General features: G+C 35.3%; 1 protein-coding gene and 1 long non-coding RNA gene across 2 annotated transcripts; both read left to right on the top strand.

The window, feature by feature from the left end:
- Positions 1 to 1,266, top strand: LOC129925735 (uncharacterized). Its single transcript, XR_008777467.1, has 3 exons — positions 1 to 80; positions 262 to 363; positions 1,204 to 1,266. It is a non-coding gene; the product is annotated as an uncharacterized LOC129925735 (long non-coding RNA).
- A 4,678-nt stretch (positions 1,267 to 5,944) lies between these two features.
- On the top strand, positions 5,945 to 15,136 carry LOC106061669 (E3 ubiquitin-protein ligase XIAP-like). The gene is made up of 6 exons (XM_056026239.1): positions 5,945 to 6,000; positions 6,601 to 7,801; positions 7,912 to 8,096; positions 9,194 to 9,251; positions 10,266 to 10,391; positions 12,068 to 15,136. The coding sequence occupies exons 2-6, from the start codon at positions 6,637 to 6,639 to the stop codon at positions 12,262 to 12,264; spliced, it is 1,731 nt and encodes a 576-aa protein (XP_055882214.1). The 5' UTR covers positions 5,945 to 6,000; positions 6,601 to 6,636; the 3' UTR covers positions 12,265 to 15,136.
- The last annotated feature ends 684 nt before the right edge of the window (positions 15,137 to 15,820 follow it).

Below are 15,820 nucleotides of genomic sequence, written 5' to 3'. Positions count from 1 at the left end.
AAACAGAAGGCTTATAAAAAGAGTGAACGAGGGCTTAAGAATTCCTCCAGCTTTTTACACGCTCAAGTGTGTTTGAAAGGGTGAGAGAAACAAAATTAACTCACATCATATTATTTTTATAAATTTTAATACGTAACATTTCTTTTATAAATAGATAAATACATGATTTCCATCTATCAATATACCTTCTCTTGTTTATGCGTCAACGACTCTACGTGGCTATGTGTCTGGTTTAAAATTTAATTTCCTTTTTTTTTTCAGTGTTACCAGATCATCAGGAACACAAAAGAAAACGTTTCAGCGAAGATAATGGCCATAACATAAAAAAAAAAGACTCTACAACAAACAAAATGACTATTAAACGTAAAATTATGTGACTATTAAATATCTAGATCAGCTTACATTTAATATAATTTCGGATATTTCCGACACTTAACCTTTTTTTAAATATAAATCCTATCGCAAAAAGTAGGACTGAAAGTCCGCTAATACAATCCCTCGCCTAAGATTTCATTTTATTTCATAGTTGCAAGTGTTTGTTATTTTTTTAAATATTTTTTTATTGATTATATATTATATATTATATCTCATATATGTACGCCTGGGCATTAGCTGTGGTCAGAACGATGTCGCCCACACAGCAGTTCCCGCCCCAAAAAGAACAGCAAGCGCCGATACAGTTTTGGGTCAGCGAACTAAAAATACCGACACGATACTATCGTAAATATCAATGAATTAGTTTCAGACTCCCTAGAGACTAGTAATTCAACATAGGTCAACTGCCATCTTATGACGCTATTGTGTTAACTCAGCTTTTAAGAATTGATAAATATTGTATTAAACAGAACTTGGTAGGCTCGCATGTAATGGGTCTCAAATAGAAACAAAAGGACATAGCAATCTCATATACTTTAAATAAAGTTCTAACACAATTAACCACTGTGTGTATCGTAAAAAAATAAAAACATAATTACGTCATCACAACGCCTTCATCTTAATAGAATGTTATTTAATGACACGTTTAGAATCATGAGTAGAGACCACCTACCGGGGTGTTCAACAGTGTCGACCGCCTACGTAGCGGTGGTCGCGTTTCTGATATTATAAGTATCCCCGTTTACAAATCAAAGAATTCAAAGATTTGTTTGCAAATGAAAATACCTTAACTTAAATATAACAATATTTTATCTTTATCTCACAAAGGCTGCGGGGCACACATTTGAGACCCAGAGAAAAGCCCTTTCGAACTTGCACAGACTGCCTGTCTGAACGAGATGCTGAAAAATATGCAGGTCTCAACTGGTTCTGCGTAGCCATGTGAAACACTGCACTCCTCCCAAACCTTTGGAATGGAAGACATCGCCATTATTATTGTATCTTTTCACTATACAAGTATTTGTTGACCATGGTTTTCATTAGGCAAATTTAGATTTAGATTGGCTCCAACGGATGATTGAAGATTGCCACCTAGAAGAATAGCAAGTTAAGAATAACAACTATTTTAACCGTATGATAAGTCACACGTACCAAGATCAAGTAAGTAATTTATTTTTCTAAATGATACTTCCAGTTTTTAAGTAACTCTCCACTAGCGAACAGATATTAATCTATACAGACATGCGCAAATATGGCTTTTTGTGCCATCAAATCCATAATGATACTAAACACTACGCGCATCTTTTACTGCAGGTTTAACATTGATAGGCACCCAAATAACCTGACAAAAAGCTCGTAAGTAAAAAGTAACAATCACAACGAGTTCAGTATGCCACCTAAATACCTGATTTAAAAAAGAAAAGAAGGGGCACCTCAAAATACAAATATTGGACAACTGACAAAATACATTTTACACTCCGAGGAAACCCAATATGTAGGCCATGACCTAAATCCAAAGAGAGGTCAGCTTTCTATAAGACTATTACGGCGATATATCTGCGAGCTTCTTGGTTCAATGTTCGGTTAAACATGTACTCTATTTTTACGACGTGTTAAGAAATATTACAGTCTCGGTGTTTTGTAACCCTCATAAAGTTTCACAATGTCATTTATGACACACAGATACGCTATGTTGTCACCAAGATCATATTAATATATTGAAGTTCACTGCTTCCAAGTCATATTGTTTATAAATACCAACGTATCAAATCATTGGGAAACTAGCCAATCAGAGATAAATCCCTCTGTAATAAATAGGCCCACAGCTTGTGTGGGAATCATTCATTCAGTAGACATATAGTGTGACATTCACAACAAGGAGTGCATAATTAACAGATCTGGTGTTTCTATTCACAATATTCAGCTTTCTTAGTTATTCTGTTTAGTGTGCTCCATTTATTTAAAACATGTCATAGACTTTTCTTTTATATCTAGTTGTAATTGAGTTAAATTTAAATATTAATCGAAGGCCTCTATAGTTTTCAAACATCGATAACTTGGATATTTTCTTACTTCCTTACCCTAATATGAAGTGAATAATAACTATTACAAATAACAAATTTTGTAATTTGTGTGTCAGCTAGGATTGATTCTTTTTTAAAGTTAGTATTTACATATAGTAACTATTATTCATATCGCGCTTCGCAATGTTTTGTACGGTTATAGTCTCACTTGAGATTTGCACTTTCCATCTCGGTAGAAATATTGTTTATATAACCAGATTGCAATAATATTATTAAATTTTAAGCAGACATACGTAATTTGAATCTTATATTAAACTACTTAATAATTATATGACATTACTAATGACCCGTTTTCATTGCAATCAGTTTCCAATCTTCTTAGCACTGCAGAATATAATGTTCTAAGCACTTCCGATTATACTTCCGGGGCGCCGCTCGGCAGACGATCTGATTACATTGCGACATAATCAGCATTTGTTTTCTATTATTCCTTTCATATTGTGTATTGTGTTTCAGGGAATAAAAGTGTTTCTAGTTTTATGAACTATTTTATTAGTATGCATGTTAAAAACCAGTGTTTCAGTGGATAGCATAAATAATATGATCATCAATGAATCTATGTACGCACAAGCCATCTTGGAAACAATAGGCCGATACATAACAAATTGCCATGAGCCTGTCAACACACAGACAAAGCGAAACAAACGAGGCTGTAGAAGAGGAGTTCGAGTCAAAAGCAGGAAAAGAAGACACAGGGTCTATCTGGACGATCTTGATAGTTGCTGCAGACATTTCTACCGTGAAAACTCGCTAATCTGTCTCACTGAAATTATTCCCGACGCATCAGTAGACTTGGATGCGTTTCTTTGGTACAGATCAGACAGAACAACAGATAGTGGCAAAACAAGAGGAGGAGGACTGGCCATTTATGTTAATAAACAGTACGGTTGTGTCAACAATATCTCAATCGAAACTAAAGTGTGTCCGACTGATATTGAACTACTATGTAACAATCTCAGGCTATTCTACCTGCCGAGAGAGTTTACACAATTTTACGTCATACTTGTGTATATACCACCCACAGCCAACACAGAGAAAGCAACGGTGTGTCTCCTGGTGAAAAGTTCTGATGCTGCCCGACTAGTTATGGGAGATTTCAATCATCTTTCGTTAGCTCAACACTTGCCAACATATACTCAATATGTTAATTGTCCCACAAGGCACGATAAAACCTTGGACATGTGTTATAGCAACATAAAAATTGTCTACACATCTCGATCGCTATTTCCCCTCGGAGAGTCGGACCACACAATGATCCATCTTACACCCACGTACAAACCTGGTTTTAAAAACAACAAAACCTGAAGTACAGTCCATCCAGTCATGGTCTGGCGGCGCAAAGTTTTCCGGAGCAAACAGATTGGGACATGTTTGTAAACAGCTGCCCAGACAGATGAACTTACCACAACTGTTAATTCGTACATCTAGTTATGTAAAAACATGATTGTACCAAAGAAGAAAATTAAAACATTCAGTTATAATAGACCTTGGTTAATCAACATTAAAAATTAACATTCTGTCATCATCGAAAAGTACATAGATGTCTATTTATAAAGCGCTGGTTATGAGTGTGTATGTTTTATCGTGTGTGAATGTTGTTCTATGTGCATCTAAAGTGTGCATCTATATTGTTATTGTACAGTAGTTACGCTGTGGTAGTCAAACTGAATTTCCATTTGATTGGATCAATAAAAATTATCTTATTATATCTTATCTTATTATTATTATTATACAGAATTATTTATGAGTAGATCTTGTTAGTTCATTAAAATACCTTTTCTATTTTAGTCATTAATAAATTTTTAAAAATTAATGTCCGTATATTGACACACGTACTACACAGATGACTCCTACATTAATTCTACAAATGAGCAAGCATACCTTAAGCGGACAAGAGATCCAAGAACTATAGTTTAGGCATTTGTAGAATCATTTTTTCATCCATTCTTTTATTTCGTTATTTTAAGAATGGCCCAAAAAAATTTAATAAATACAAAAACGAACATTCATGTAGTCAAAATGCAATCCATTCTTATAAGTAAAAACGGAAATTTCCGATTTCTCTTGAACTTGCTTTCTAAGAAAAAAAAAAAGGAAATTGACAGTCTAACGCCTTTCAAAGATGTTCGTCACCAATCAATTTTTTAAATTTCTTTTTGTGCAAAAGCTTTATCAACTCACTATGTCTGTCTGTCTGTCTTTCTGGTAAAATGTTTGTATACCCATTCTCGGGTCAAGTTGAAACTTTGCACAATTATTCATTGGCGTAGACTGGCGTAATACGTGAAAAGATTTTTTAAAAAAATTAGTCTATTAAATAATGGTAAATGATTATTTTGTCTGATACCAACAAGGGAAATAAATCCTTCGGTATTCACAGATATGGCTAAATGGGAGCTCGAAAAACTAGAATATTGTCTTCTGTGGGTACGACATTCAAAAAGAGGAATATTTAATAATTTTGTTTTAAAAGGAATTATTTCTTTGTTTTTTAAATTTCATTTATTTTGATATCTAGCTACAGACATGCATTAACTTGAAAAAATCTCAAGTAAAAAGAAGTGGAAATCAGAAGAAGAAGCACAGGTGCAAGAAAGACATTGTACAGTCTAAAAAAATTTTAAGATGAGAAGAAAAAATATTTTCTACCTACAGCCTACCAATGGACAACGAACCAAAAAATCAAAGTAAGATGTCATAAAAGAATTTTGGTTAGATTTTTAGTTTGAATCATATCTTATCAAGTTTTATTGTGACTTTAGTTTTGCCGACATTTGTTTTAAAGAAATCGAAGGTTTAAGGAAATTATAAGAACAAAGTCCAGACCGTTAGAGACTTGAATAAAGTTTAATGCATAAAGGCCACAGTCGAGTCACTGTCCGTAACAGGATGTTCTCACCAAGACAACCTTGTTTTGAATAAAAATAAATAAAAATAAGGCCTTCAGCCTAAGAGGCGGACGATCCCGTTCGTGAATCGAAGTTTGGTTTAAATTTAGCAAAATAGGCACCGATTGGACAGTGTCTTGCCCTGTACCTAGCGATTATCACCTGTTCTTCCCTGTTCAGCCGCCACCACTCGTCCGATTTTGAGGGCCCTTTTAGGTTTAGCCAGACTTCCCTGCCCGTGGTACCGTTTTCCCAGTTTTTACGCCACTTTTCTCTCGCCCACTCTATACCACAAGATATAGGGTCCCTGCTGGCCTTCTAGAACCTGACGGAACATCGCTCGACGTTTCTAGTTTCGTCTCATCACTACATCCCTCGTGACGCTCCTGAGCTCGGTTCACGATACCGATCCTTCCCGAACCGTTATGTTGACACTCGTCTCGGCTGACCGTCGTAACTCGTCACGGTTGACCGCTCGTATAGCACTTGCCTGAGGCGATTTGCGTCGGCTGACTACACACACACCACTACCCCCCATCTGTGCCACCACCAGGTTTATAACAATATTTATATTATTTTTTAGGCTCGCAAGAAAATATCATCAGTGTACAAGGTCATCATTAAGAATCAAGATGAGAACCTGATTTCTGATAGTAAATAAATGAATTAGACAAAAACATAATTGAGTTTCAGTGACATTAGAATCATACAATTTATTATTAGGTCCTTGTGTTATATCATAACATATTATGTATACCTCTAAGACACCATTTTTTTATTATGTATAATTATTTTTATAATGTATTCACTCGTCTATAGTATAGTAAATAAACACTAAAACAATACTATGCGGAGTAGAAATGCTTGATTTTGTGTTTTTCAATGTTAACTAATAACTAATCTGTTGTAAGAAAACAAAAATTATTTTTTTTTTAGTTTTTCTAACGGAGCCAATTCCTGCTAGCGTACACTGCCAGTATCCATCTCACAGAATCTTTACTATATGGAATTTGGAATGTTTCAAAAATTCTTTTTGCAATGACTTAGTTTGACCAATAGAAATTGATATCTATTAGAAAATATATATTTAATGCAGTAATAAAGTTTTGGGGGTTAATTAATTAATTATTAAAATACACAAGCAGCACTTTGCAATTATACCCCCTCCCCATAAAATTAATTTGTTTAACAAAATTAACTAACTTGGGAATTCTATCTTTCCCCAATTTATTGTTTCATATATTTCTTTGCAGCTGTTAGACATTGGTTCCAAAATGTAGACAAGGGAGATGACATTCTGTTATATAGACAAAATGTCTTGCCCAAGTAAAAAGCATGCACATTGTTCTACAATGGAAACTCTGGTTGAAGATACATGTTCTCCTCAGCGTACCAGTGCTCGCTGCTACTCGAGAAACTCTTCTGTTACATCACTAGCAGCATTTCGCAATGAATGGCTTAGACTAAGCACATTTACTGAGTATCCTGTTAGTTCACCTACATCATGTCTTGCTCTCGCTCGCAATGGCTTTTTTTATAAAGGTTCTGGAGCAGACGATGTGGTCACGTGCTACAGTTGCCATGTAAGAATAAGTAATTGGTTAGAGCAAGATGACGTTTTAGAAGTCCATAAGACTGTATCTCCCTCTTGCCCCATGGTGACCGGCACAGAAAGTAATAATATACCAATTAACCCCGGAGATAAACCATTCGATGATTTACTAAGCACTCTAAACAATTTAGTTGTCAACAACGTGCCTAATGAGGCTGGTGAGATCAGTATTTTGAATGCATTCACTTCCGAGCCTCAAGGAGACACAAGGACTACTCAGAGAAATATGTCTTCTGAAGACGATTATGGAAACAATCAGACAGTGGCACAAGACAGTCTATTAAATGCAGGAAGACTTGGTGAAGACATGTTTGTTTCTGCTGGTAAAGAGACACGACAATGCTCGCAAAAGAGATCAAACGATACAGGTAAGATCAAGATTATTGCATCACGTGGACCAGAAACATCATGGACGCACTCGGATGACTTGGCTTCTGAGCCACATACATTTGATGTTCATTCCAGCTTAGATCACATAGATAAAATATCACAAGAAAATGTGAAAGAATCAACAAATAAAGCACACGAATTAATTAATTGTAATGCAAACAGCTCTACTATTACCCAAAGGCCTAGAAGCGCAGCTTTACTATTTGACAGAAACTCCACTGTTAAGCTAGGAACAGATACTACTATAGAGTTGCACGAAACATGCACAAATAACGATGTGGCCGAGCAAGCTGGAAATGGCTTAGATTTCACAAAAATTGAAGTCAGCACAGAGAAACCAATATGCGTTGACTTAGCGAATAGAAGTCACAGAATCAACACATTCAAAGACTGCTCGAAGCTACATCAACGAAAAGTTGAACATTTGGCAGATAGTGGCTTCTATTACACAGGTGAGCACGCTTTCTGCTTTTTTTAACATCTATTTAATTTGGAATTATATTAATATTATTTACATTTTTTAAATTTGCGACTCTAAACAAAATGCGTGTTTCAATTTTAGGAAGTAACAGTACAACAGCAAATGTCCAGTGTTTCGTATGTGGTTGGAAGTTCATTAATTGGGAACACGAAGACGATGTCTGGCTTCAACACGCACTACATTCTCCAACTTGTTGTTTTGTGAAACAAATAAAGGGACAGACTTATGTTGACGTAGTCCAGGAACTTGCCCATACGAAAAAAAAGGTGTGTGCATTAATTCTACATTAGTCTTTTTGGTCAGCTGAATTAGTGGATCCCTTAACATTATATCTTCATACACACCATACACTAACAACAAGTGAGAGTTGTTTCATGCTTCTCTCTCTTACACTTTTGTTTAGCCCACCAACAAAACAGTCTATGTCATTAATCTGTTCTCGTGAAGATTACTTATCGCCTCTAGCTGGGTTTCTTCTTTAACTGGTTCAATACTCTTTCTTAATAACAACCAACTTTTTGATGCAAGAACAAAATAATAATAATTATGGTTCAAAACAAAGTTTAGGTTTGTGAAAACCGGAATTAAAACAAATAGAAAGAAAAGGTTTGCATATTTCTCAAACACTGTGAGTACAATGCTAGAGCTAGATAAGTGGAATCATTTCTGATTTGATCTATTTAATCTTATATAGTGTGTACTTACTTAGACTTTGATCCTGCCACGCCGTTCGACACATTGGGCAGCAAGCTGCCTTCACTAAGATCTGTCACTGGCGATGTCTGAAGCCTCTTCCCTCCTTGTGTTCACTGCTCTGAGGTCCTCAATGAAAGTTTGGTTATACGAGGACGACACTGTTTGCGCTTTCCTCGTAATGGCCTCCATGTCATCGTAACTCTTATTATGCGTAGTTCATTTTCACGAGGAAGAATGTCCCGCAAACCTCATGCATTGCTCTGTCACAACCTCACTAAATGGTCGACTCCCTGTTCGGCATAGGATCTCCTTGTTTGTACATCGTGGTTCAATAACGACCACTATTGTCTTCCAGTTGGCTGAAAGCTTTGGATTTGGGTTTTGTGCCTCCTCATGTGGCTGATGAGACCTATGTGAGCCCGGAAAGTTTGGCTGCACATTGGGCAGGTTATTCCAGCTGGAGCTTGCTGCCTTGCTTTTCTTCTTTGACTCTTTTCTTGTGTTCCACTGTCCTCTAAATAATACATTACCTCATGAGTTGTAATAAAAGCATTATATGTCTTTTGAATAATCTTATAATATTAAGTCTGATATACTATTTTTATTATTTTCAGCTTAGTTTAGCTTTAGTAAATTATTAAATCTTCTTTATTATCATCTTCCTCAGCCAACCTCTGCTATGGAAACTGGTGCTACGGGAGGGCGTGTTTCTCCTTTAGACCTAAGTAAGAGACCTAACTAAATATAGACAGATACAATTAAGATATAACGCTAAATACGTGAACCACTTTTACCTAAGTTTATTTTAATACATTAAAAGTACATATTTTGAGAACTCTGAGCACGTGAACAATCATAAAAAATATGTGTTTTATATAAAGTTTTTAAATTATCTTGAATTGAATTAACAATATTTCTGTTTCAAAGGCAACACTTCTAAACGAGACTCAGCCGTGAAGGCTTTAATGATGTACGAATTCCATGAATCAATAAAAGGAATCAACAAATTAGTCAATTAATTAATGGAAATTTATTATTTTGTTTGATATTAACAATGGAAAACTTTTCTTCAGTATTCATAGATACGACTGAATATGTAGGGTTTTGTCTTCTTATATAATTGAACACGTTATTTCTTCCACACCTATTCTCCAATCAAGTTGAAACTTTAAACAATATTTATTGTACCTAAAAAAATATGAATCAATAAAAAACATTAACCAATTAGGTAATTGATTTTTTTTAAATAAATATTTTGTTTGATATCAAATAAGAAAAAAAATTCTACAATATTGAGAAATATAGTTGTAAAGGCGAAGTTCTTTCCTTTAGATAAGGGTTTATTTTATATAGATTTTTATATTTTGCATGTGTTTTGTTCATTTTAGTAAATCTGTATAAATATGAAACTTTAAAAATAATATATAAATATATTGAATTTCAGTTCTTGCTAATAAAGTGCGTATTTAATAAAATAGCTCACCCTGGTCATGTGATCATGTGGTCGGCATTTCTGACTATCATATTGTCATAGATTCGAACTGGCCACTATCCCCTACCGTCCATCAGGAGGTTTGGCCTATATCGTAGTAAAAGTTCCCCTTCCAGACCTTGCTATCTTATAGGGCAGATGATGACATTTAATTACAATTAGTAACGTTTACATTTTTGAAGGGATTGACATAAACTTTAAAACAACAATTTGAGTCACGTGATACACAAACTGTTTGATCTAACAGGACATGGAAAGTTTTTAACACCAGATGACATACGACTAAGGTGTCGGGAAAAAGGGAAATCTTCTATGTCTGAGGATAGGCAATTTTTTGACAGTCCTTCAGTTCCAAGGAAATCTGATAACTTGGGTAATGTCATTAAAGGTTTTTTTTTTATTAATTAATTAAACATTTCATCAAAAGTATAATTGTTTTTATGTACTATGAAACAAAAAAAATGTAATGCCTTGGCAAGTCTTTATAAATTAAAATATATATATATTTATATAATTTTTATCAGTGGTGTCACTTGAGGGGGCGAGAGATGTGGTCCGCACCGGGAAACACCCTTTTGAGGTAACACCCAAGTTGGAAAAATTATTTCTCGACAAGAAGACACATCGGAAAAGATAATAATAATCAAATCTCTAGATAGATGCTCAAATATGACTAGACACATCTAGATGGTAGTTTAAGTGTAAATGACACAGCACAATATAATACCATTTCTGTCTCAAAGTATAACAAAAGAAACGTGGTCAAAAAGTGATGTTAAGTCTGTTCCTAATTTTAATTAAATACCATTGTAAAATTTGCAATAACATTTGATGCCATAAACAGTGTGATTTTATAATAGCATTGACATTTATTTACATTTGAGTAACAATCAATAAAAGTAGGTAATCAGCTCACTGTATTGGTCCATTAAAAAGAACTAACTAGCATTAGTGTTTATTTGAACATATTGAAAAAAAGTTGGTTTGGGGGGTGGGGACACCCTGAGCTAACCGCACCAGGTGACATCGACAAGAAAGACGCCACTGGTTTTTATTGTTAAACTTATTCACGTATCTTTATAGTATAGACTTTTAATAAGGAATACGTAACTCTTATAGTTTGAATTAGTGCTATTCGAAAAAGGTACGAAATCTAATCAATGTGTACATGAATATTAACTAGTCATTAGACTATTTCCAATTAATTCAAAGTAAAGTTCTTTTGTTTTAATGTCTATTCAGTAGTCTTATAACACATAATTACATTAAATGTGTTTCACACAAACTCAGACGGTCTCCAACGTGTTCCCGTCACGGTCTAAAACACGAAATTTCTAATTTACGTTACGTATCTCAAATACCCGTTAGAGTTGGGTAGACTCACGGGTGCCCGAAGTTCATAATCAACGTCTTCGAAAATTGGAGACCCCCTCGGTTCGAATAGCTGGCGCTTTACCTTTCAGTCAGCACACCTGATGTTTGGCATTATGTTATTGTGTGTAGAGTTGGGTAGACTCACGGGTGCCCGAAGTTCATAATCAACGTCTTCGAAAATTGGAGACCCCCTCGGTTCGAATAGCTGGCGTTTTACCTTTCAGTCAGCTCACCTGATGTTTGGCATTATGTTATTGTGTGTAGAGTTGGGTAGACTCACGGGTGCCCGAAGTTCATAATCAACGTCTTCGAAAATTGGAGACCCCCCTCGGTTCGAATAGCTGGCGCTTTACCTTTCAGTCAGCACACCTGATGTTTGGCATTATGTTATTGTGTGTAGAGTTGGGTAGACTCACGGGAGCCCGAAGTTCATAATCAACGTCTTCGAAAATTGGAGACCCCCTCGGTTCGAATAGCTGGCGTTTTACCTTTCAGTCAGCACACCTGATGTTTGGCATTATGTTATTGTGTGTAGAGTTGGGTAGACTCACGGGAGCCCGAAGTTCATAATCAACGTCTTCGAAAATTGGAGACCCCCTCGGTTTGAATGGCTGGCGTTTTACCTTTCAGTCAGCACACCTGATGTTTGGCATTATGTTATTGTGTACTCCACAGACGTCGAACGATTGAGGGAGGAAAATAAGAATTTACGAATGAGGACGAGCTGCAAGGTATGTACAGACAAGGAAGTTGAGTTTGTCTTTCTGCCCTGTGGTCACTTCATCGCTTGCTCACAATGCGTCAATGCTTCAGCTGAGTGCAAGATTTGCAAAACAGCAATTATCGGAATATTACGTGCTTATATCAAATAACAAAAACATGTATCGATTCGTCATAGATGTGGTCAGAGGCAAGGGAAATAGAATGTTTCCTTTCACCCATAAACCTCTAAATTTTTATTAGTGCTTTAAATATTTTTTTTCTATTAAATATCAATTTCTATTGGTCAAACTAAGATATTAATTACTAAGATTTTTTGTTAATTCCACATTGTAAAGATTCTATGAGATGTACACAGTCAAAAAGTGGCCCCGTAAAGAAAATCTTTTTTTTTCTTTATCGGTATCGAAATTGGAAATATTTGGATTTCAATACTTTAAAATATCGGTATCGAAATTGGTAATATTTGGATTTCAAAACTTTAAAATATCGGTATCGAAATTGGTAATATTTGGATTTCAAAACTTTAAAATATCGGTATCGTAATTGGAAATATTTGGATTTTAAAATTTTAAAATATCGGTATAGAAATTGGAAATATTTGGATTTTAAAATTTTAAAATCTCAAAGCACTGCGATTCACATTCGCTTTTCCAAATTTTGCGTCATAAAAAAAAGAAAAAAGCTATGTATTTATTTATGAAGATATTCCTATACAACGCAGAATTTATTTTTGAAGCTTTATCTCTATTTCTCTCTTTCTCTCTCTCTGTTTCTATCTCTCTTTCTCTCTCTCTCTCTCTCACTCACTCTCTCTTAGCGTACAATATACAATTTCTATACAATTTTCCAGGATATAGCCAGTTGGTTGGAAAAAAAAAGATAATTTTTATGTAGGGCCTACTTGTATTATGACAAATTATTGGAAATTTATGTTTACGGAACTATATTATTTTGTATTCATTTAATAATATGGAATCAGGTAGAAGCGTTGAATTTAGCAACCTTTCATCTCTCTTGCCTGTCCGTTGACTTTCGTCCTAGGTGTGTTGTGACAGTTCGCATGACCTAATCCCTCCACTTTTCACGGTCAGTAACTGTAAGCTGTTCCTTCAATCGTTTCATCTTTACCGTAGCATTGTCTTGGTGGAACCTTTCTCCTCTCAAAGACCAATTTTTCATTGTGGAATATAAACAAAAACCCACTCTATGTGTCAGGTTTGTGTTATCGACTGACTTAGTTCTTCTTAGGTTCTTCATATAAATCCACTGAATTAGTCAATAATAAAGCTTTTCGTGGAGTCCGGAGATTGAGGAGTAGACTGTTACAATTGAATAGGGTAGAGTTTGTCTTAATAACTTCAAAACTTCAAGTTGATGACCCACAGTTCATTGCGTGCCTTAAATTTAGTTAAAGTTAGGTGACAAAATAATTCTAGTTTACCAAAAAAATCCTTCAAGTAGAGATCACAAAAACATTTAACACACTATCAGACCACAATATAGGAGGCGCGGTGGCTGACGGTTTAGGCACTTTATTTCCGATCATGGGGCTCTGGGTTCGAATTGGAAATTTCAGGATTTTAGGACGCCCATGAGTCCACTCAACTCTAATAGGTACCTGGATATAGTTGGGGAAAAGTAAAGGCAGTTTGTCGTTGTTCTGGACACATGGCACCCTGCTCGTTGATCGTTCGCCAAAGAAACAGATGACCTTAACATTATCTGACCTATAGATCGCAAGGTCTGAAAGGGTAACTATACTTTACTCTTTTTTTTTACAGTATATCATGTGACTACGCAGCCGCAGTTGTAATCTACATATTTAATCACTTCCAGCAACCGAGTTTGTTTTATTATTACGATAAATTACAGCTCAGTCAAAACAAACACATTTACTAGCAGAACACTCAATTAGTTGAAGTGTTCAGATGTAAGAGACATGAGTGTTTTGTATCCTACAAATAGAATGTTCTACACAAATAGAACTTTCTATACAAATAGAACTTTCTACCCAAATAGAACTTTCTACCCAAATAGAACTTTCTATACAAATAGAACTTTCTATACAAATAGAACTTTCTACACAAATAGAACTTTCTATACAAATGGAGCTTTCTATACAAATGGAACTTTCTATACAAATAGAACTTTCTACCCAAATAGAACTTTCTATACAAATAGAACTTTCTATACAAATAGAACTTTCTACACAAATATAACTTTCTATACAAATAGAACTTTCTATACAAATAGAACTTTCTATACAAATAGAACTTTCTACACAAATTGAACTTTCTATACAAATAGAACTTTCTATACAAATAGAACTTTCTATACAAATAGAACTTTCTATACTCAGAAAGACACAAAGATAAAGGCACATTCCTCTTTCCATATGCTAGGACAAATTTGTACAAATACTCCTTCTTCCCTAGTGCTATTACATAATGGAATGTGTTGCCTGAGCTAGCCAGGAAAACCAGTGACTTGGCAGAATTTAAGTCATTGGTTGACATGCATGACTAAATTCATGATACGTAGGACGTAATCGTCTTCTTTTTTTTTTGAAGTAACGTCTGTATTATATAAGATAAGATAAGATAAGATAATGAGATTGGACTATAGCGCCATGAGCATGTTATAAACATGTGGGAAGCGTGGTCAATAGGCTAAGTGTGCTTGAACTTAGCTTGGCCTGGCTACCTTGAAGGGGGCTCGAGGTTCGACACCCGACTCGGGCAGAGTTGTGTTTACTCAGCGCCTGAAGGCAGGACGGAAAAACCTTCTCCTAGATACCCCCTCCCACCCCCACCCCCCAACTCACTGGTCCACAAATGAGATTGGACCAAAGCACTCTGAGCATGCTATAAGCGTGAAAGTAGCGATATATAAAAGCCATAATTTTTTTATTTTATATAGGCTAATAGCTATAATTTGTTTTATTTTATTTATTTTTACATGCTGCTATTTTTGTATCTGGCTTTCTGTTATTGCTTTCTTAATAAACCAATCTAAAACACATTTTTGTTGTTATTTTGTTTTAAACCACAATGAAACAAAATAAACATAAAAAGATTATTTTATATAATTTTAATATTACATTTCTTAAGGGAGGCGCGGTGGCTGAACGGTAAAGCTTTTTTTTTTTTTTTTTTTTGCGGCCGGCCTTGTGTTGTTTTTAATGTTAAAACCCTGCCAAGCGCACCGCCTTGTAAGCTAGTGCAGACGGTGCGCAGTTATAGACTGGACTGAAAAGGATATCAACATTAGGAAGAAGAGAACGATGTCCGCTCAAGTCTAGAGCCGAAGTGAAAAGAATGTGCTAAACACAGATGTTGTTTTTTGTGTGCTTGTGATGTCCCTGTAAATAAACATAGTTGCCTCCTTGAGTTGCCTCCCTTAAGTTATTACATTATTGTGCCATCATCTGTAAATAGTCTTAATTTTTCTTCTGAACTTATACCATTAGTTAGGCCATTTATGTAAAGTAGAAACTAGTACAAACAGTCGCAGGCCTGAGACAGTTCCTTGCAGTACACCTGAGTTTACTGTTATTGGTGTAAATCAGGAGTCATTTATTATATTTTAAAAAGTAATCTTCTTATTAGGAAACCATACATTCTATTAGTGTATTGGACAGCAACGGCACTAAAAGGCTGCGGGGGTTCAGGTCGCACCAGTTGACACCTTGCAGGAGGGGACACC

The sequence above is a fragment of the Biomphalaria glabrata genome, chromosome 4, assembly GCF_947242115.1.
Source record: "Biomphalaria glabrata chromosome 4, xgBioGlab47.1, whole genome shotgun sequence".
Lineage (NCBI taxonomy): Eukaryota > Metazoa > Mollusca > Gastropoda > Planorbidae > Biomphalaria > Biomphalaria glabrata.
This window is presented reverse-complemented; position numbering and strand designations above follow the sequence as displayed.

Bases quoted from the DNA above. Each gene is read 5' to 3' on its own strand.
- LOC106061669 (XM_056026239.1), top strand. From the start codon at position 6,637: ATGACATTCTGTTATATAGACAAAATGTCTTGCCCAAGTAAAAAGCAT. The intron at 7,802-7,911 runs GTGAGCACGCTT...TTTCAATTTTAG, and splicing joins TAGTGGCTTCTATTACACAG to GAAGTAACAGTACAACAGCA. The intron at 8,097-9,193 runs GTGTGTGCATTA...CATCTTCCTCAG, and splicing joins TTGCCCATACGAAAAAAAAG to CCAACCTCTGCTATGGAAAC.